This window comes from Mauremys reevesii, linkage group 8, assembly GCF_016161935.1.
Source record: "Mauremys reevesii isolate NIE-2019 linkage group 8, ASM1616193v1, whole genome shotgun sequence".
NCBI lineage: Eukaryota > Metazoa > Chordata > Testudines > Geoemydidae > Mauremys > Mauremys reevesii.
Genome location: NC_052630.1, coordinates 28,226,493 through 28,250,243, shown reverse-complemented (window position 1 = coordinate 28,250,243; position 23,751 = coordinate 28,226,493). Strand labels below are relative to the sequence as shown.

The 23,751-nt window shown below is 44.9% G+C and overlaps 1 protein-coding gene across 3 annotated transcripts in view; it reads right to left on the bottom strand.

Moving 5' to 3' along the window:
- WWC1 (WW and C2 domain containing 1) overlaps positions 1–23,751 on the bottom strand; it is a 143,077-nt gene that overhangs the window by 92,133 nt on the left and 27,193 nt on the right. The window contains exon 1 of one of the 3 annotated variants that reach the window (XM_039486020.1): positions 3,163–3,270. The exons of the other annotated variants lie outside the window; for them this stretch is intronic. Coding sequence (XP_039341954.1) covers positions 3,163–3,164 — 2 coding nt within the window. The 5' untranslated portion in view covers positions 3,165–3,270. Of the gene's footprint in view, positions 1–3,162; positions 3,271–23,751 lie in introns of those variants that run through there. 3 annotated transcript variants of the gene reach the window in all.

Below are 23,751 nucleotides of genomic sequence, written 5' to 3'. Positions count from 1 at the left end.
TCTGAATTCCAGTTCAGGAAACTGTTTTGGAATTGGTGCTCTATGGGTACGTCTACACTACGGGACTATTCCGAATTTGCATAAACCGGTTTTGTAAAACAGATTGTATAAAATCGAGTGCGCGCGGCCACACTAAACACATTAAATCGGTGGTGTGCGTCCACGGTCCGAGGCTAGCGTCGATTTCTGGAGCGTTGCACTGTGGGTAGCTATTCCGTAGCTATCCCATAGTTCCCGCAGCCTCCCCCGCCCCTTGGAATTTCCGGGTTGAGATCCCAGTGCCTGATGGGGCAAAAATCATTGTCGCGGGTGGTTCTGGGTAAATGTCATCAGTCACTCCTTCCTCTGGGAAAGCAATGGCAGACAAGCATTTTGCGCCTTTTTTCCCTGGATTGCCCTGGCAGATGCCATAGCATGGCAATCATGGAGCCTGTTTTGCCTTTTGTGACTGTCACCGTATGTGTACTAGATGCCGCTGACAGAGGCGATTCAGCAGCGCTACACAGCAGCATGCTTTTGCTTTTGCATGACAGCAGAGATGGTTACCAGCCATACTGCACCATCTACCAATCCATAAATTGGTAAAAAGATGATCATGGCTACCAGTCGTTTTGCACCATTTGCTGCTGTCAGCCAGGGCGCAAAAATTGGTAATGACTCCCTGAGTCAATCCCTCCTTTTTGGTATCTAAAAATAGAATCAGTCCTGCCTAGAATATGGGCAAGTGTACTAGAGAACCACTGTATCAGAGAGCACAGCTGCTCTGTGTCAGATCCAGCGGAAATTATGAGCTGTATGCTATTCACAGGGGGTGCTCCTGCAACAACCCCACCTGTTGATTCCGTTCTTCCCCCAGCCTTCCTGGGCTACCGTAGCATTGTCCCCCCACTTGTGTGATGAAGTAATAAAGAATGCAGGAATAAGACACAATGACTTGTTAGTGAGAAATGAGTGGAAGGCAGCCTCCAGCTGCTATGATAGTCCAGACAGGACAGTAAGGAGTGTGGAGGAGAGGAGCCCAGCATCCCTCTGCTAGTCCAGGGGCAACTGAATCTTTTTTTTACACATGAAGGGTGGGGGCTGACAGAGCTCAGCCCCCTGTTGCTATGATGACGATGGTTATCAGCCATACTGCACCATCTACCAGGAAAAATTAGGGCCAGGCGCCCTTGATCGACCTGACGGATGCTAGTCAGCATGGTTACCAGCCCTTTTGCACTGCCCCATGTGCCAATAGGCTGATGATGAGGACGGGTACCAGTCGTTTTGCACCATCAGCCACCCATGGCGGGGGGGAGCAAGGATGTTGGTGTTCAGTGCTGCAGCATCGCGTCTATCTGCAGCATTCAGTAAAGATAGGGTGACATGTTAAAGAGTCAAGAGAGGATTGTTTTCCCTTTCACTTCTGGGAGTGGGTGGGGGGGTGCGTAAATTGCCGAGCTATGCCCTGACCCACCACGGACACTGTGTTTGACCCTAGAAGCATTTGGAGCTCAGCCAAGAATGCAAATGCTTTTCAGAGAGACTGCAGGAACTGTGGGATAGCTTGAGTCCTCCAGTCCATGAGCGTCCATTTGATTCCTTGGCTTTCCGTTACGCTTGTCACGCAGCAGTGCGCTGAGTCCCTGCTATGGCGTCTGTCTGGAGATTTTTAAAAAATGTTTTTTAATTCGTCTTCTGTAACGGAGCGCTGATAGAACAGATTTGCCTGCCCTTACAGCGATCACGTCCGCATGGTCCATGCGGGAGCTCTTTCTTTATTTTGATTTTTAACTGCATCGCCACATGTGCTGATCGGAGCTCCACGCTGGGCAAACAGGAAATATTCAAAAGTTCGCGGGGCTTTTCCTGTCTACCTGGCCACTGCATCCGAGTTCAGATTGCTGTCCAGAGTGGTCAGTGGTGCACTGTGGGATACCGCCCGGCGGCCAATACCGTCGATCTGCGGCCACACTAACCCTAATCCAATATGGTAATACCGATATTAGCGCTACTCCTCTCGTTAGGGAGGAGTACAGAAACCGGTTTAAAGAGCCCTTTATACCGATATAAAGGGCCTCTTAGTGTGGATGGGTGTGGCGTTAAATCGGTTTAATGCTCCTAAAACCGGTTTAAACGCGTAGTGTAGACCAGGCTTATGTTAGCATGAACATGATAGCATTCTCTCTTCAGGTGAAGCACTAAAAAGCACAACAAAAAATCCAGTCAGTAGTCACTAATTTTGTACAATTACCTGAAATGTTTTACTGTGCTATATTACAACATGAAGAAAGGCTAATGCTACAGCTTCAAGAAAGACTAACATGCAACTGGGCTGGTTGTTTTAGGCCATGAAGGATTGTCTTTCAGCACAGATGGGGCCAAAATACTTTCTTCAGGTTTCACAGTGTTGCCGCCACTGCTAGATGCACTGATGTAGACTGAACACAAGTAGCCGCCAGTGTTTTCACTGTGTATATTCCTGCTTTGATCAGCACCACCATACAGTGATTTAGAGATTGGCAGATTGCCCACATTAGCACTCTCACCACTAAGGCCATAGTGGGAAATCTTAAGTTCAAGTCAAGCATAGGCATGTTCAAAATATACTTGGGTTATGAAACAGTGTCATTAGTTTTGAAAATAATAATGTCTTGATGGTGACATATGTAACCCTCCAGAAATGATTACAGGGAACAGCTTATGGGAACTGATTAGCTTTGGCAAGCTGTGTAGCCTTCAAATTTGAAGCACAAAGTAAGCAGAGCACTCCAGCCAACTCTTTAGGTTTCTGCTGAAAGGGGCTCCGATACTATTGTGAGGAGCTCAGTATAAATGCTATTAGAGTCACAAATAGATACTGGTACATACTCAAAGTTTCAACTGCTTCCTTTGTTCACTCCTGATTTATCTTCTTTCATTCTGTTCCTTGTGCCTGGAACAGCCTCCCAATTAAAGTGAGCAAAATACCCTTCCCTTGCTCCTTCAGAAAGCCTCAGAATATCTCGTTCCAAACACACATTGGCTCTCAAGACCATGTAGTCTGTCCTCATTCACAAAGCTATTATGAATGAATGGGAGTATGCCCTAGGTTTGCAACATATTTGTACCCACCTTGCCCTTTACCCATTCATGCCACTAATGATATATCGCAGTCATTGCCACATGAACAATTTTACTCACATGAGGAGTCCAATTGGCCAAACCTCTTCATCCCTCTAGTGTTTTATGCTTCTGGAGCACATATAAACACTTCCATCCTTCAAGTAATTTCTGTCTTGCACAAACAGCTTCAATTGAAGATTTTGTTTTTTAATTGGGTTCTTCTGGGCTCCAATCAACACATCAATTAGTCCATCAACTTAAGGAATTAGACAAATACGAAAAGTTCAAAATAGAGTGATATACTTAAAAGTTGTTCTATCCCCATGTTTGTGATCACTGGGGGATCTGTTCATCTGGGTCCATGAGGAGTTCCACTGCCCTTCCTTTAAAGGTAGGAACAGTAATCACAGAATTGGGCCCCAATTAGGGGCGGCTCTATGTTTTTTGCTGCCCCAAGCACAGTAGTCAGGCGGCCTTCGGCAGCACGCTTGCAGGTGGTCTGCTGGTCATGCGGATTCGGCAGTATTTCTGCAGGTGATCTGCCAGTCCCGCGCCTTCGGCATACCTGACGCCGAATTGCCGCCGAAGCCGCAGGACCGGCGGATCTCCCGCAGGCATGCTGCCGAACGCTGCTGGATTGCTGCCCTCATAGCGACCAACAGGCCACCCCCCGCGGCTTGCCGCCCCAGGCATGCGCTTGCTGCGCTGGTGCCTGGAGCCGCCCCTGACCCCAAGCATGCTAAATTCATGTTAAGAGCCAGAGACTGTGACAGGCCCTTAAATAGATACACAGGGGGAGCATGCAGGGAGCCTCTGGTTCTCTTTACATGGCCCACAGAAGGACCTGTCATAAATGCAGCTCACAAGGCGTGCTCCCAGAGTTTGTCCAAAAAGGGGCACTGGCCCAAATACTCAGGCCAGATGCACCAGAGGAAACAAGCTGTATTGTTCTAAAGGCCATGCAGCAAGCCTAGTCCCAATGTGCACCAGGCCACTTAGAGAGGGATAGCATCTCTCAGAGACAAAGTTTCTCCCCACAGGTGGTACAGCTTTGCATGGCACCCCTCCCCTGCCCAAAGGTCAGATAGTGGCTAAATGCCACAATTTGGCCTTATTGGTTCCCCACACACACGCTTAGTGTGAAGACATTTTATATTTAAGAATCTCATTTTATTTTATTATTCTTTTGGCAGATAGTGGATTGTTGGTGGATACAGCTTAGGAAACATCTGTTAAAACACACATTGCTGGATTCTAAATGAAGTAGTCACATAGGAAAAGCCTGTATTTCAGTACAGGCTGAGTAATATAAACTAAGTGTGCAGCAGCCACCACAAGTGAAAATGACAGATAGTAAACAGTGAAAGTTTAGTGCCATCAATGATAAACAGTCACCTGGAATACTGTGCATTTCTGTACCTGAACAAATACAGCAGAAATAGGAAGAGTCTGTCTGGAGAACCACAATGAAGATAGAGACATTGAGAGACTGAAAATATTACAAAGGAAATACATCATAGACATGATATAATGTCAAGGCTTCTATTTATCCTCATGATACAGGAACAAGGAATGAGCCAGTGAAAGGCAGTACCCTTCAAAACTAAGAGGATTTTTAAAAACGCAGTACATAGTTAACATGTGGAATTCATTGCCATGCGACAGAGGCCACAGGCTTAGCAAGACTCAAAATCAGATTAGGCATTTATATATATGGAACACTTATATGGATAAGACCATCCAGAGTAACATTAGCTGGGCTAAAATATTTATCAGGAATATGAACCCAATGCTTCTGAACATATTCCAACTACTGACCAATAAGGGCTAAGAAGAAACTTCTGCTACGGGCAGATTATTCTGTAAATTATCAGCCAAAGGGTTTCTTGCATCTTCCTCTATAGTTTAATATTTTAGCCATGACAGGTGACCAGGCCACTGATCTGCCCTGGTCAGGCAATTTCCTTGCAGTTTATTATATTGGTGCTACTGAATCTATGAAAGTCACATTACTCATATATACAAAGACATAGGTGCTGAAACTATGAGTGCTGGGGGTGCTGCACCACCTGGCTTGAAGTGGTTTCCATTATATACAGGGTTTACAGTGTGGGTCAGTGGCTCTCAGCACCTCCCACTATACAAATTGTTCCATCACCCCTGTACAAAGACTGAAATATTTTCAGAACAATTGTTTAATATACCGCCCATATGCTTATTTACAGTAATCTATATGGTTCTGAAAACTAACAAAAATATTTGTAAAAAAAGTCTCAAGAGAACTAGCTTTCATGTTTCAACTTCTGAACCTTTGAATTAGGCACACAGAAGGGAGGAACACACTACAGGTTTGGGGTTTCATAAAGCACTTGGAAATGTTTGATCTTTGCTTATGTTCAAATAACATTCCCCAAAATGCCCATTAGCTTACAGACGGTTTCTTTTGCATTTCTTCAGGCTTTGGTCCTCAATCCTTTCAATCAGAGCTTGTCAACATGGGGAAACTATACTAGTATAAATAAGATATACTGTGAATTTAGACAGAGGTGGCCATTCTTATTCCATAATAAAATTATCTTTTCTTGGTTTAGCTTACGTTACTTTGGAAGCAGTTTAAATGAAGCCAAAAAAGGCCCATTTTATTCTGAAATAAGAAAGAGGATCCCCACGAGGGAGTTATACAGGTATGACTAGAATAAAATCTCATGTAAACAAATCCTTAGAGTGGTATCAAGATCATCAACTGGCACTTGCTTATCTTCCGCTCCCTGCCCAGTCTCTTCAGGTCCTATCACAAAAAACACCTAGGCTCAAATGAAATGAAACCTTGCAGGGCACATCAGCCCTGTCCCCCACATCAGACTGAGCTAATATAAATGCAGAGACACTACTGTAATTTGCAGTGGAGGATTAAGATAATGGAATCAAATCTTTGCATGGCTGTTGTATCCCACGGCATTTTTAAGATTACCTGTTATAAAATAAGGTTAGTTAAAAAAAAGTGTGAGGATCCCAAGTCTTCAAGGAAGAAGCTAAGTGGATATGCCATGTGCCGAAAAGTATCCATCATCTAACCTGGGCAAGGGACTTCTCTGGCTTTTCTATTCTGAATTAAAGAGATTTCATAGTAAAGGTGTGATATGAGACTTTAGTAGCTATTCTAATGAGTAAGGAAAGCTTAAAAAGTCACGTCACCTAGTTAATTGGTCCAACATTGGTTAATGTAGGAGACTCCAACTCCACATACAATAGATTCTGCTTATTAGCAAATTTGGTTCTCAACAAAAAGTTGCTATTATCCAAAGATAGCCAATAATTGGAAAGCAGGATTGCGGAGCTGCAGCCAGGAAAGGAAGCGCTGGGACATGCCTTCTTTGAATGCAGCCCTGCAAGCCTACCTGTGGCCAGTGCTTGGCGTGTCCCAGAGCTTCCTTCTCCAGCTGCAGTCCCACACACCTGCCTATGGCTGGTGCTCCACCCATTCCAGCATCCTTCCCTGGCTGCAGAGCCACAAGCAGGCTTGCATTGTTGCAGCCAAAGAAGGAAGTGCAGGTATGTGCCAAGCCCAGATGCCTGGTGCCAGGGCAAGGCACAACCCAAAGAGCACAGAGAGATACCACACACCCTGTGGAAAACCCAACACCTGGGCCGCAGCCCCTTGCCCAACCACTGCCGTGCCCACAGCCACCCCTTCTAGCCACAGGTAGGTTGGTAGGGCTGCAGCCAGAGAAGCCACACCAAAAAGTTGTCAATAAGCAGCATGCTGTTAAATATTAATAGGTTTTGAATATTGGTAAGTCAATGGGATGGGATTGGTTCCTAGCAAAATGTTGCAATTCACCAGAAGCTGTTAATATCAGGAATGCTAATAAGCAGCATCCACTATACCAGAGGTCGGCAACCTGCGGCACACAGGCTAATTTTTAGTGGCACGCTGCTGCCAGCTGGGGTCCTGGCTGCTGGCCCCACTCAGCCCGCTGCCGGCCTGGATTATGGAACCCCAGACCAGCAGCCGGATGAGCCACTCAGCCTGCTGCAAGTCTGGGGTCCTGGCCACCAGCCCCGCTCAGCCCACTGCCGGCCTGGATGGATGGAACCCGGGCCGGCAGTGGGCTAAGTGGGGCCGGTGGCCAGGACCCCAGACCGGCAGCGGGATGAGTCACTCGGCCCACTGCTGGTCTGAGGTCCCGGCTGCGGGCCACTTGCCAGCTGGGTCCCGGCCGCTGGCCCCACTCAGCCCACTGCCAGCCTGGATGGACAGAACATGGCTGGCAGCGGGCTGAGCGGGGCTGGCAGCTGGGAACCTGGCTGGCAGGGGCCAGTGGACAGAAACCCAGACCGGCAGCAGGCCGGTCTGGGGTTCCGTTTGCCACCCATGCTGCCAGTCTGGCATGCAAAACCTTTTACTGGCACGCGAAACCTTAAATTAATAAAGACTTGGCACATCACTTCCTGAAGGTTGCCGACCCCTGCACTATACTGTGCATTAGCACTATAATCTCTGGTGTTGGTTTTGATGTAATTGTTTTCCTTGAATGCCTAAGTCAGGACAAATAGAAATTCAGATCAACTACTGAGAAAGTCAAAACTAGCAGAGGGCATAGGGTGTATGGACAAACTGTGCAAAAACATCACGGAAGATTTAAGCACAGGGGGCAAAGAGACAGGTTCATCAGTACAATCTTACCACCTTGGTTTTACTCTCATGAACCAGAGGTTGTATTTATAATAAAGTCTAACTGATAAGCAAAAACTTCTGAAGTGCATCTATAGTTTGACCAATAAAGAGAAAGGAAGCTGTATTCAGGTTCTGATGCAAAAGAATTTCAGGTGTTGCAGGCATTGGTCCAAATCAGTAATTACTGAAACTTGCAAACCAGCAAGTGGGCACCAAAATAAGAGATTTGCATCAAAATGTAAGTTTTATTCATTCACTTGGACAAGCATCATTTAATTGTAATTATTTTGAATGATCCTTCATTGCACACTGGCAGTATATTTATTGAATGGCCTTTGTTTGTGGGCAATTCACAGTCACAGGGAAGAGAAAAATATTTAAGAAATACAACAAATGTGCTTGAAAAAACCACAAACATTGGCAAGGAGACTCCAGGAAAGGTCATATCTGAAACAAAGGGTTTTTGTTTGTTAGTGGGTTTTTTTCTTTTTGAACACATAACATTTGTCTAGATTTTGAGTTGCCAGTGTCCTTCTAAAGATATACTCAACTCAAATTTGAACCAACGATTAAATATTTGAAACAGAGACCATGAAAATATCCCAAACATTTTTAGAATACCAGTAGAAACGGTTGCTTAAACACAAATATATCCCCAACACTGTAGCACTGAGAATCTGAAAGTAAAACTGTCTGTGAACAAGCATTACTGACTTCATTAGTTTTCATTGCCCAACCTAAGAGAAATACAAAAATTCAAACCATGACAGTTAAGTATTAGTAATAAACCAGTCTGTGATCAAGAATAATAAATGGACACCAAAACCAAGAGCGTTGGAAGAAACAGATCGTGTCTTCAGTCCAAAAGAGGTGGGTTTATTCGCAGTGAGATAACAAACATGCATTAGCTATCCTACTGGAGATAAGGCACCTTTCGTTTTTCCTATGAGATAGGTAGGTAAGATCAATCACAGGCTTCAGTTCAGTGTTGACCTCACCTAGCTACCTAACAGTAAAAACTACAGGTGCCTTGTCTCCACTAGGATTCTACAATGGGATACCTACTACACGTTATCCTATGATCACACACACACAAACCTACCTCGTTGGTGGTGAAGACAAAGCCCAAGTGATTTGTACTGCTACTTGCATTTGATAAATGAGACATATGGCTACCCAGACATCAGCAATTTGTTCTTTTAAGGAAATGGTACAAGTCTGCATTTCCCAGGCAGGCACTCAACAAGACAAGATAAAAATGTATTTTGTCAGAAGCATTGAGACTATTCTGGAGTTTAGATATTGGTCTGTCCTAAATGTAAACAACAACTTTTACCCCTTCAATTCTTCTGCCTATGCTACCTCGCTGTTCCTTTGCACATGATCTTTATATCTTCCATATGAACTTTAGACACAAATTTGTTCTTCCAACTTATATCATGGATTTGCCACATTTGATTGCTGTCTGAAAGATAAGCACATAGGCAGTGCTAATACTGTCCCTTTCTTAGCCGCCTTTTTCTCTACTCATCTCCTTTTCTACACCCTCCCTGAGCCATGTATGAGGACACATTTTAAATGCTTTTGGATATACATGTGGGGCCCAACTTGAGGTTAAATAGGAGTCACACCTATGCATTTAAGAAAAGGATTTGGCCCTTAGCATTTACACTAACATCAGTCTAGCAAATATTTGAGCTTTAACCGAGAATGCTCTGCAAAAAGCCTATGGAATTCTATAGAAACCCTCCAGCAAGATAGGAAAACAACACTATACTACATGGTCCAGCCTCTTATAAGATGCCTATACATACTCTGCTCTGCCACGGTATCTCTAGATAGTGACAAATATCTCAGTTTATCAGAGTCAAAACATTTTATTGAATATTTATTTAGCAAGTTGCCTATTTACGTACCTTTACTCCAGGCAACCTTTGTCAAGTACAAATAGGACTTTTTGGCACTACCCTTTGTTCCAATGTGGAAAAGAGCAAATCAGACTGACACTACCGAGGACCCAGTTCTGATTTAGCTCTTTTCATCTGTGGATCTCAAAGCACTTCACAAAAGGAGTTAAGTCATTATCCTCATTTTACAGATGCAAACATTGAGGCACAAAGAAGTGCAATAACTTGCTCAAAGTTAACCAGCAATTCAGTGGCAAAGCCAGAAGTAGAACCTAGGTCCCAGTCCAGTATTCTCTCCACTAGGCCACACTGCCTTCCTATTTGTATTTCTGAATTGTAAAGCCCAATTGCAAAAGCTTTTTTTAAAATGTTGCAAGATGTAAGCTGCTTATTACAATGATTTGATCCCTGACCACTTAACAGTGATAAATAACTAATGACTACACAATAAAGCAATATGAAAGTGCTGTACAAAACTTGCCCTAACATGTTAAATACAAACTCATTCTTCTTAATAGGAAGCATGGGAATGGAAGGGCAAACCTGTCTTCATATGGAGTATGGTATGAGGAGAGCATAAGGTAAAACTGATTAATAAAACCAAACGTCAGGAAAAGGGTGACAGACAAAAGAACATAAACCTCAGCCCCAAACTGCCCCAATGTTCCTACAGAACCTCCCAGTCTGATCATAGCTCCTTCATGCCCACGTCTTATACTGTGGTGGAGTAAAGAGGTTACCCTCATACAACAGGTCTGAAAAAATTCCCTCATCAGGTTAAACCCTTTTACTATTAGGATGGGTCAGCAGGAGTTTGAGAAGTGCCCTGAATCCCTATGCAAGTCATAAATCCTGCCACCACATGATACTCCCCAATAAATTCTAGACAAAAGATAACCACTGACATCAAAAGTTTCTTCTTATAGTTTCTCCAGTCCTTTATCATTTGTTTGCTGAAACTAAAGCACAAAAGCTCTCCTTATCATTCTCAAATAACATCTCACCCTGCAATCAGAATCCATTGCTCTTCAAATGGATGTCATGTCACTCCTGAAATTATTGAAAGATTCCAGCAAGATAAAGGAGCATCTCCAAACACTACAAAAGCAGATTGTAATATTCTTCCTTGTGTTTTCTGAACTACAGGCCTGATTTAAAAGAGTTGGACACCATCCACCTCCAGGTGTCAATAGGAACTACACAGTCTCAGCACCAAGCAGGAGCCCCAGAACCAACTTCTTCTTTCAGACACAACAATACAACTCTATTGAGATGAAGAGGGGTGGACATGAAAGAATTGCTACTTTCCGTTTCCTTGGGGAACACACACACACACACACACACACACACGACAGAGCACCACACCCAGGAGGTGTGTGGGTTATACAACAATACATGGATGACCACACAAATTGTTTATTTCAGAACTCTGAGGTGGAAGATGTAGATGGGTCAGTGTTTGATGATGCTCTCCTTCCAGTGATTTGTTCTTATCAGAGTAGGATGCCTACTTATTAGTTTGTTTTTATTATTAATAGTTTAAGGGATTATATAATTATAACCTACCAAAAATAAGCTTTGAGAATCTGAAGATTCTGCATTTCACTCAAGCTTCTAGATAGAAATCTGGTATAGATTTAAGTTAAAGTAACTCCACTTGTTCAAATGAGAAATACAGGGCATTTGTAAAAAAAGATTACGTACATGAGAAACTACAGTGTCAACAGATAGGACAATTAGCATATAATATTTGGTTGAAGATTGCAGATGGCCAAAGAAAAAATATTCATCTTATATCAAAGGTGTTGGTACATCAGATTTGTGGCTTTGGACATTGGCTCAGAGCAGGGCCATGCACAAGGGGAGGCAAGCAGAGGCACGCCCCACCCTCCCATAATTGGAAGTGGCACAGAGCTCCTCCAGCCCTGGGACTGTAAAGAGGAAAGTGAGCTCCTCTAGACCCAGTGCTGTGAGGGGAGAGGAGAGGGCACAGAACGTGCCCCTTCAAGAGTGGTCAAATTTGTATTCCTGCGCATGCCCCTGGCTCAGGGTAAAGGAGGTTGGTAGTAATTTCTGAAGCAGCAGTGTTTGATTCTCCCTCTCCTCTCCTGCCTTTTATATAGCAGAGAGTAAATGTGTTCAACATTGCCTTCACAATGGGTCCAGAATAACTTTAGGAAGGCTAAGTTGGTAACATGCTTTTGAATACTGGGAGAAAATGAATTTCCAGAGTTGATTAACACAGTTTTAACAGTGGCACATAAATCTAAGCTCTCTTTATGGGGTTCAGATCCTTCTCTGTCTGAAGAGACTATGCAACTGTCCTGATTTTCTTCGCATCAACAACTGCAACTGAAAAATGAACACAAGTTCACAGAGACAGAAGTATGCCCTTCATTCTACCATAGATACTATGGTGTTTCTAAATAAGCAAGAGGTAGACTGTTCCAGAACAGCAGAAGAACAAATATATATGGACTTTACTGGGATCAGGATGAGGCAATGGGAATAGGAAAGAGCCCATACTATACAGGGAATGCTCTCCTTCCCTCCTCTGGAAAGATAATAAAAATAAAATAGATTTAAGCAGTTTATATCAGATGCATACCCCTAGTTCTAAGCTAAATGCCAAGAATATCATATCATCTTGTGCAAGCTGGAAATCTATTTGTGTTTAACAGAATGCACGTAGTTATGATTTTGTACTACCCATACGCACACAACAGTGACAGGTTATTTGTCATGAATTGTCCTCGTAGTGACATTGCCCAAGTTACTGCTATTCAAACAGTCATGTGCGCACACATTGCATAGTTCTGGCAAATGATCGCAAGTAATTTTGTGGTGAGATAGTAAACAATAAATCACCATTGCTGAAAGCAAGTTTAAAAATACAATAGCTGGAGTGGAGAAGGGAGGAATTTAAAGAGAACATTAGTGGCCCTTTAAAAGTTGCCTGGAAAGCATTTTTAGGGAGGGATTAATACTACTATTCTGTGCGTACTGGTTGAGATAACCAGAAGGGGTAGAGCTTAGAAGATAAGTGGTACGCACTAAGGATCAATGGTAAAAGTTTGGTTATTTTTGGATATATTGCTAGAGAAGGGGATTTCTCCCACTACTCTGTGCAAGTCCTGTAATTTTTTCTGTCACGAAGCTACATATACTGCTGGGATGTGCACTGGGATTTCCGTAGCTATTCTACAACAGAATGAACACACTTCCAAGTTTCTGACTTGGCTGCTATCTCTGCTAGCATTCTAACCTTGCCCTGATGCCATGTTCGCCCACATTACGCTTTGTTATCAGATCACTGCACTTCATTTAAAAATGTTAGAGAGACAGTCACTTGGAGTCATTCCTCCTGGCAAAATGCACTTTAAAGTAACAGGGGAATGTTTATAACCTCCTCCCATGAGAAAAATAACTTCCAAAGGAAGTTACAGGACCTCTAATAAGAAGCAGTTTATTACAGATATACAGGCTACAGTCACTGATAGTATAGTTAAGTAGTGTACAGTGTAAAGTGCATTTATTTAGGAGGAATGTGCTCACTGATTGCACTTTTTTATCTAGATAAGAATTTGCAAGTACTTCAAGGTCCTGTTCACGTCCCTCCTTTCTCAGCTGAAGTGAAATTCCAAGAATGTAGTGGTAGGCCCTTGTTTATATTCACACCCTCTATGTATCCTAGATACCAGATCAACCTGTCACATTCCATTGAGCCAGTAAACCAAAGCCTTATTATTTGCTTTAAAATTGGCTACCTAGGCTGCTATACACCTCAGAGCCGATGAGCTGAGGAATATTACCTGCTTCCAGGCAGACCAACAGTTATTCCTGTACTTAAGCATAACTGCCCAATTACTATGTCTCTGTAGAACAGAGGATGGGGGCAAGCACCTTGAATATATCCAATGTGCACTTGCAAGTTAACAAAATACTTAACAGGAAGGTGGCATAGTCGGAATTAAAAACTGATCCTGATATTGTGACTGTCCAATTCCCACTGTATGCTTTGCAGCACATTTCTACACAGAACTGATCAGCAGGGGCGGCTCTAGGATTTCCGCCGCCCCAAGCAGGGTGGCATGCCGCGGGGGGCGCTCTAGCGGTCGCCGGTCCCGCGGCTCCGGTGGACCTCCCGCAGACGTGCCTGTGGAGGGTCCGCTGGCCCCGCGGCTCCAGTGGACCTCCCGCAGGCACGCCTGCGGATGCTCCACCGGAGCCGCGGGACCAGCGGCCCCTCCGCAGGCACGTCTGCGGGAGGTCTACCGGAGCCGCGGTCCCAGCGGACCTTCCGCAGGCATGCCTGCGGGAGGTCCGCCAGAGCCGCCTGCTGCCCTCCCGCTGGGACGCCGCCCCAAGCGCGCGCTTGGCGCTCTGAGGTCTGGAGCCGGCCCTGCTGATCAGGGCTATCTTTAAGCACAGCAGCTGTTTGGGACTTCCCTAACACACAACCTCAAATGCAGACAACTCACAGGCTGACCCATCCTCTCTGCCTGTGGCAGCAGAACAAGATAGACTTAGACTTTAAGGTCAGAAGGGACCATCATGATCATCTAGTCTGAACTCCTCTGCTATTTACATTAGTTGAAACCTGCAAGTGACCTGTGCCCCATGCCCTTGAGTGTGTCTGCCATTCTGACCTGGGGGGAAATTCTTTCACAACCCCAAATTTGATGATCGGTTAGACCTTGAACACATGGGCAAGACCCACCAGCCAGACACCTGGGAAAGAATTCTCTGTAGTGACTCAAACGCCTTCTTGAAGTCAACAAAGACGTGGGAGACATCCTGCTGGTGCTGTAAGTACTTCTCACACAGAGCACAAAGGCTGAAAATCTGTTCTGTGGTACTTCTTCCAGCATGAAAGCCAGCCAGGTCTTCATGATATTCTCTGCTTGTGGCTTCAATCTGTTCAATATGACTTTCAACATCACTTTGTTGGAATGGCTAATTAAGCTTATGGTCAGGTAATTTTGACACAGTTGCAGGTTGCCTTTCTTTGGCAGAGTCATGATTAGTGACCGTGTCCACATGGAGGGCCACTCGCTGGTCTGCCAGATCTTGTTGCAGACCTTGGAATTTCATCAGTTTGGCTGGGATGTTGTCAATACCTGTAACCTTTCCATTCTTGAGTGATTTCACAGCTGTCTCCACTTCTTCATGCAGTATTGGAAAGTCATCCTCCTCTGTTGAATCTGGGCTAAGACACTAGGATCTCCATTTCTCTGATGGTTGTATAAATCAGAGCAGTAGTTTGTCTACCTATTGGTGATGTTCCTTTCTTCTGTAAGATTGTTCCCTTCTTTGTCTTGAATTGCATTAGCTTTGGTCCATTTTTCCTTTATCAGATCTTTTACCGCCTGGAAGGCTCGTTTGCTATTTTTAATGGTCCGCCGCTTCCAGCAGCTCCCATTGGCTCGGAGCAGCAAACCGCGGCCACTGGGAACTGCGATCGGCTGAACCCCTGGATGCAGCAGGCCTGCCAGGGGCTTTCCCTGCACAAGTAGCGGAACAAGTTTGGGAACCACTGCTCTAGAGCAAGCAGCGGGGCAAATTTTCTGCCGATCATTTGCTTGGAATGACTCTGCAATGTTTTGCTCTCTGAGTCTTTCTAGAGTCAAACTTGGTTGTGGTGAACTTTGGCCTGACAATTTTCCTTAGCCGCAGCCAAAAATTTAGCATCACAAGGTCGTGATCACTTCCAGTATCAGCACCGGGGAAGCTGCTTTTTTTAGGTCTGTTAATCCCAGAATGAAATCAGTTTTGCACCATGATGTAGTCGATCTGGCTGTGATGTAGACCATGAGGTGCATGCCACATTGATCGTCTGGATGCTTTATGTGCTCCTAATGTGTTTGCAAGAACTAGATTGTTATAGTTGGCAAACTCCAAAAAAGTCTCAATCCTCTCTCATTGTTTACTGCATTACAGATTGGCAAGATTATTGTGGCCCTATCTGCCTGTGCATCAGTACCCACTTTAGCATTCCAATCTCCCTGTACAATCAGGATATCTTTCTTGTGTACTTTATTGATTATGTCTTGGAGCTGATTGTAAAAATCTTCAGTTTGCTCATCGTCATAGTCTGTTGTAGGGGCATAGACTTGTACCACTGTGATATTAAATGGTACAGCCTTTCGATGGATGGAAATAAGCCTGCTGGACATTGGGCGGCATCCTAATACTGAATTCTTGGTATCTTTATGCACAAGAAATCCTATGCCATTGACATGTTTGTCCTCTCCACTGTAATAGAGTACATGGCCTTCTTCTGTTAGTGCCTTTCCAAAGTTCTTCCATCTGACCTCAGAGATTCCTAGAAGGTGCCAGGTGTATTGTTCCATTTTGTACGTGAGTTCTTTCAACCTCCCCATTTGTCTCAATATCCTTACATTCCATGTGGCTATGGTGATGTTATCTCTTCCATGGATCCTCTTTGTTGGGGTTACACAAGTAGTATACTTGTCACGTCCGCCCCGGTGCGAGATGGATGGCGTGTTCATTATTAAGCTGGGCTGCGATCAATCTGGTATGGATATGGTTGACTTGCTCATCATATGGTGTATCTTGGAAAAATTTATAACTTGGCAGAGCCCATCCCTCTCCAGGCAGCCCCCTTTTAGTCACCTCTTACTACATGCAGTAAGAGCAGTGGGCCTATTCTGTCCCTGGATCCACAGGGAAAAGTATGCAGGCAGCAGGGCCGGCTCCAGACCCCAGCGCGCCAAGCATGCGCTTGGGGCGGCATTTTGCCGGGAGGGCGGCAGGTGGCTCCGGCGGACCTCCCGCAGGCATGACTGCGGAGGGTCCGCTGGTCCCGCGGCTCCAGTGGAGCATCCGCAGGCGTGCCTGCGGGAGGTCCACCAGAGCCGCGGGACCAGCGGACCCCCCGCAGGCACATCTGCAAGAGGTCCCCCAGAGCCGCGGGACCGGCGACCGCCAAAGCGCGCCCCGCGGCGCGCCGCCCTGCTTGGGGCGGCAGAATTCCTAGAGCCGCCCCTGGCAGGCAGGCAGTATATTGCCATTCAGTTGTCAAAACACACTGGGATTTATGCTTTGTATGTATCTCACTATTGAAATCTGTGCGCCTAGACATAGCAAGAAGAGGCAAGTACGATGCACATATTAAAGACATTTGTGTTCAGTATATTTGAGTATCTTTGAAAGCCACAGACTTCCAAGAAGTGAACTGAATGTGTGTGACCTATAGGTTCCTGCACAGCATCACTAATTTAAAGTTTGGTCAGTGTTTGATTTTAATCCTCCATATTTTCTGGTGCTTGCAAGATAAAGAAACATTTTGCAACAAGCTGAGACTGCACAGATTTTAACGTAGAAAACTTTTTTTAAAAATCAAAAACTATGCCCACTTTGAAGGTGTAATAAAGGTTGAGAGAGAAACTGGTAATTTGCTTTACTTTAATGGTGGAAGCAGCCCAGCTATTAAGCCTGTAGCACCACTTGCTATCATGCAACTAATCAAGAGTTTAATCCCAAACTCAGGTCCCTCCAGACTGTGCTCTAGCACAGAGGGAATCCTTGGGTCGCTATGACAGCAGCCACTCCGAGCTGTTAAGAAGTAGTGTACAGTTGAGAGGATGCCAGATGGAGGTACTTGTCCTAGACAGATAACACTGTAAATTGTCAGCCCTTAAAACACTGGGTTTTCCCTTTGCTTGCGTTATTTGTCCTTATTTGTAAGCACTCACTCCTGCTTCCACTGACTTCAGTGTCAGTGGGATTAAGCTGTATTTTTTTAAAATGTACTTTAACTATATACAAATGGATAAGCAATATATCCTTAAAAATGGGCTGAGTATACAGTTATGCAAGAGACCATAACAGATCTGGAGAGTCAAGTGCTCATTGATACATTTCCATCTTTACATTAAAAACCAAAGAAAATATTGTAAATTGTAATGTTACAATATTGTTAATTGTAAAGGATAATATAAATAATGGCACAAAACCTGGAATTCATAACTACTTCTGAAATGCCACCTGCTCTCTCATCCTTTAGCTATCCAAAGATCTCATACTGCCATCCATCACTGCAATATCTGAGTACCTTCCACATAAAGTCACTACCCTAAAAACCAAATCCTTCGTAGATTTCACTGAGGCTCTGGCACCTATCTGGGTAAAACGCTCTTTGGGATAGGGTTCGTTTGAATATTTTGGGACAAAAAGAAAATCAAAGTGATTTGCAATGCCTGAAAACTAAGTCCATTCCTTTGATTGGCTTTACCCCCATAGAATGCTTATTATCACATAAATCCTTTATTGGGAAATTTTATTCTTCACTTTCAGAGGGATACACTCAATACTCAGATATAGTCTTTTCCCCTCTCTAGCTACTATGATCCTAAAAATAGGATTATTGTTTAAAGTAAGCTTCAAAGTTAAGGATTTCAGACCCTTTGATGCCTATAATAAAGCATATGATTTTTTAAGGATCTAGTAAAGAGCTAAACCTGTGAGCATCAGTTTTAAAAACTGTTCCCACTGCTTCCTCACAAAGTTGGGGGAAGAACCAGGAGGAGAAAATGGCAGATTAGGATCCCGATTCTTTAGGTGTTATGCACAAGAAAAGATTTTAACATGTGAACTAAACAAAGCAACCCCCAGAACTGTTTTGTCTACACTGGGAATTTAATACATTACCTAACAAGGTAAAAACACAAGTTTTTTCCTAGTATAGACATGGCCTCTGCATCCGCTTATCGATAGCCCATGCAGAGGGTGTTCTTCCCTTTGAAGCATTTAGTTCCAATTAAGATGGGCTTAAACTGGGGCATTAAGGTAGTGGTACTCTTCCACACGCCACACACCCAACAAGCTCTGCCCACAAGTCAGCAAAGTGTGATGCTGCTCATAGTACACTAGGCAGATGTTCAGAGTATGACTATGTGGGCCCTGCTGGGCTCCTTGAACACTGCTACTATCGTATATACTTGTTCATAAGCCGATTTTTTTTTAGTAAAAAAGGGAAGCACCAGAGATGGGGGTCAGCTTATGAACGGGTATAGAGAGGGAGAGGTGGGACACATCCCCTCACCCCAACAGAGGGAGCAAGAAGAGGCAGCAGAGCCAGAAGGGAAGAGGTGGGGCCAAAGTCTCTCCGCTTCTGGCCACGCTGCTCTACCTCCAGCCTCCAAAGCAGCTGCAGCTCTGGGGCTGGCAGGCTGCAGCCATGCCGCTCGGCCTTGCGCCCCCAGTCTAGCTGGAACATGCTGCGGCCGCGCCGCCCAGTCTGGCCTGCCGGAGCAGGCTACAGCTGCACTGCCCAGCCTGTCGGAGCAGCTCCAGCCAGGCCAGAGACATCCTCCCCTGGCCCTCCCCAGCTAAGGAGGAAAGGGATGGGATGGGGAGAGTGGGGGGGTCCCGGGCTAGGGGTGGGGTCATGTGGGGGGTGGTCGCAGGGGTTACTCCCCTGATTCCCAGCTTCTCCCCCCCAAAAAATTTCCCCACTAGTTGCTGTCCAGGCCCGTTAGGGTAAGCAGCTGGTGCACTGGGACACTTTGTTTACTTAGGTTTACCTCTGTGCCTGTGGACGCTTGAGGTAATCAAACCATCTCGGTCCATCAGCGGCTTATCCTGATGGCCCGGGAGCCAAAGTTTGCTGACCCCTGAATTATAGGGATGTCTTATGAACGGATTATAAAATTTTTCCATTTTTACTTATCTATCTTGGGGGGAGGGGGGTCGGCTTATAAACGAACCTGCTTATGATCGAGTATATATGGTACCCCTCAGTGGGGCTTGATTATACCTATGGGCCTGCTTGGTTCCTGGACTAAGGAAAAAGAGTGGTGGTATTTCCCCAATGTCACACATTTGTGACACCAAAATGAGTGGTGACTTAGTAAATTGTGCAGATCTGCAATACACACACACACACACACACACACACTTCTTAGGGCTTGTCTACACTGGCAACGTGTCTACATTGGCAGCAGCGCTTTAACGTGGCTTATGTAGTTGCGGCAGCTCTCCCAGCGCTCTAAAAAAACCACCTCCACGAGGGGTGTAGTTACCAGCACTGGTGCACTGTCTACACTGGCGCTTTTCAGCGCTGAAACTTGCTGCACTCAGAGGGGTGCTTTTTCACACCCCTGCGTGAGAACGTTGCCGCGCTGTAAAGTGCCAGTGTAGACAAGCCCTACCTCAAGAAGGAAGTTGACAATGTTGACTATTTAAATCATCACTACCGGGTCTCTTCTGAGAAGAAGAGGGCAGTTCACACCTCACATGCTATTGTTCCAGCTCTTTGAGGACACTCAACACTCAAATAAGCCAAGAGTGCACACACTCAAGCAACATACAAAATTGAGGGCTGTAAAGCTGATTTAACTAAATTCAATCAAACTTTGTAGTGTTGACACAGCCTCAGACATCTCTGTACCCATTACCTTGGCTCACATTTTTTTTTAAGGTTCTCTTCACTATAGATTAACATTATTGGAAGTTACCCGTGCCTCTTTTGGCATACCTCACAGTTCCAAAAAAGCAATGAAAAAAAAAAAAAAAAAGAGAGGAACTGGAAAGACTCGTCAAAGCGAATGTAAGATACTCATTGTTCTGAACCAGCAGTTCAAGACCAATGAAAGGGAAAAATTGGCACATACTTTTGCTGAAGTGTCTACTTCTGTAGCATTTTATAACAAACAATGATAATAAGAGGAAGTTGAAATAAAGCAAGTACCGTTTCAAATGGCACTTAATAAGGAGTGAACACTCATGGCATGAAGATAAACATTTGGTGAAAGCAAAAACAATGCAGTCAGAGAGGAAAGTACTATCTGAAAGATCACCACAAGAAGTCATCAGCATCCTCAAAGGCCCTCTGCATGCACCTTGAACCAAACAACCAATCAAGCCTGAGAATGGCCATCGCAACAGTTATAGTGTTTGCTACTTGTGTAGAGTCTATTAATCATTTGAGGAAAGTTGTTTTTCTGTTGTGCTTGAACACGGTTATGTATTTATTTGCATTGCAGTAGTGCCTAGTGACCCCACCCCCAATGCAGTAGGCACCGTGGTTACCTGACCCAGTAATTTGGTTATAACTTATGGATCACACAATACATGCCAAGGAATGTGTTAATATTCATCACTGGCTATTGCTAAAGCATGTGGGTACCTATCTAAAATCTATTATATTTATCCTTAGGTTTATTTAAAAGGCTATCTAGATCTTGCAATGTGCCCTGCAGCACACCAGATGAGGCCTGGCTGACTGCTGTGGAGAGCAGATTTCAGAAATATGGGCCCTCCAGAAGATGCCTTGCAACCAGCCTCAATTTGATCTTCGGAACCAACTGAACAACCTAGACTAACTCCAGCGATGGAGCATCAAAAGAGAGGCAAGCTCTAAGATTAAATGGAGCCCACATCATCCAGGACTTTACGAACTGTAACCAAAACCTTGAATTAGCCAGTGCAGAATGCTCAGTATGAATGGTGGTATGCCCACAGCATCTCATCCATAGCTAACCAAATAGTTTGGCTGAAGCACAATTAGCTATGAGGATGAGACTCCAGGAGGGAACACATAATATCTCTATTTGCCTACTATACGGTTTCTTTATCTTCCTTTGAAACATCTGGTACTGGCCACTGACAAGAGATAGGATACTGGACTAGAAAGCCCAAAGGTTTTATCCAGTATGGTAATTCCTAGGAGATTTGAGGAGCAGCAATGGATCCTATAGGGTTCTTAACTGCAAACTGTATTGCAAGGATCTCTGGTAAAAGGTTGAGAAACCAAGTGTGCACTTTCCTTTAATTACAATGCTTCCCCTGCATCAGTGTCAATATTTTCCAGATTAAACAAGTTAATAAACTTTTGCTTTCTAATATATGTGAAGAACAGGGCCACCGGGGAGGGGGAGGAGAGTGGGGCAATTTGCCCCAGGCCCCGCAGGGGCCCCACGAGCTGTTCTGGGTTTTCGGCGGCACTTCGGCGGCGGGCGCCACCTGGTGAGTACAAGCGCCGCAAGCGGCGGGGAAAAAAAGAAAAAAAAAGAAAAGCTGCAATCGGCGGCACTTAGGCTGCTCTACTGCCACCGCTTCATTTTTTGGTGGCCATTTGGCGGCGGGTCCTTCCCCGAGAGGGACACACCGCCAAAGACCCGGCCCTGCCCCAGGCCCCCTGAATCCTCTGGGCAGCCCTGGTGAAGAACAAGTGATACAGAGATAACAGAAACTGCAGTGTCTGGGATCAGTGAAAGGAGAGAATTTCAATGCCATCTAATGTTAGTGAGTGTCTGCAGTATTGCTAGCTCCCTTAATGGCCAAACACACTGAACACCGAAGGCAAAATGGCACCCTTCAACTTTGTGTGTGAACCCCAGGTGTGATGTCCAAGAAGGAACAGACACTGTTGTGGGTCTCACCTGTGCAATCTGGCTGACATGGATAAAAATGTTAAAAAAGCACTGATGCTTACACCTCTCAGCAGGAGACAACCATGAATGGCAATGCTACTTTAGCAGACTCATGCCTGAAGTCAGACTGTATGAGGTCAAGGACAAGTTCAGTGTGACTGCAGCAGTTTCAGCACCACCCTAGGATGGCAGGTTAGAAATCAGGAGGTGAGGGGTGAGAAATGGGAAGCTTGTTAGTGACACTGGATGGCTTGTTGAGTCGGGCCTCTGCTGCTGTGTAAAAGCAGCTGGCATCCTGATTTCACAAGAGGGAGTATTAACAGACTTAGCCAGTACAGAGAAACCCAAACCTCCCCACCAATCTTTACTAGTCATTAGCACAAAGGGCTCTCTCACAAGTGGGTAAATGCAACTCCTTCACATCTGAGAGCACACGGTGTTGTTCAGTCATTATATGTTTGAATACTTCAGCTGCATACACTGCAAGTTTCCCACCAGCAGCTTGGAATAACATCTCTCTTTGCCAGTAGGGCACACAAGAACAGTCATGGCCTCCAAAGTGTGAAAGGCTTGAAATGATGGAAAAAGACATTTGCAGCAAGGGCACTTGTGCTCCCCGCACACACTCCATATGCTGATTAGTTATGACATTTTTATAAAACAGAAAAAAGGTTGTAATTTTAACCTTACCATTGTCTCTGCAATTCTGTAACTGTGATTAATGAGGCTGTGCTCAGAAAGAGTAGGTGGACTGAAGCATCCCCGTCAGTTGGTTCAGTTTAGAAATGTAACATTTTATGTCCTTGAGATTCCACAAGAATTAATTCTGTGCTCCTCCACTGAGCTATTTTAGACAGTAACCCTCTGTTTCTTGTCCTATTTCAGGCCCCTCAACTTCTACTGCCCACTGTTCATCAGGAACTTGATCCCTGGCCCAATGTACCTTCACAGACCATTCCAAAAGGAAGCGTTTTCGTGATGAAGTTATGGCTGATGTTCTTGAGAAGGCAGACCAGCTGGTCCTATACTAGAAGCAGAGGAACACAAGACTGGAGCAACAGCATGCTGACAGGCAGGAGGAAAGACTGATGATTGCCATCGAGATGGAGGTCAGGGTTTCAGTAAGGGAGCAGGCACTTGCAAAGCAGTTTCTGGAACAGGAATGGTGGCTCAAGGAGGAGGACAGAGCTCAACAGAGAACTGTTTCAGCAACTCATGTTCATCATGACTGCAAGAGCACTGTCTCCTGCTGCCTCCTCCGCACCATGACCTGATCCCCGTGCAACATACCCTCAGGCATGCAGTAGCCTGGATAACTCCATGTCAGGGAGGCCCAGGCATTCAGACCTCATGAGCAGCTGGGCCTGGCAGTTAAACCGTATAAGCCTTCCTTCTTCAACCCTTCTCTTGTGGATATGTCCATCCCCGTCCACTGCCACCAAAGGCGCAGAAAATGGAGAAAGAAGGGGAAAAAGAATGCAGGGCCAGGAAGCATGTAGTAGTAGAAGGTCTGGGTCAGGTTTGTGCTGTTTTCAGACCTTTTTAAAAAAAATTCTTCTGGTACTTGTTTTGTGGCAGCTAGCTGCTCTAGCACTGGGTGACTGTTGTACTGTTTTCTTAAACCAGTTTACAAATAAAGCCTTTTAGGCCTTCAATAAAGTTTATTGCTATCACTGCATCCCAT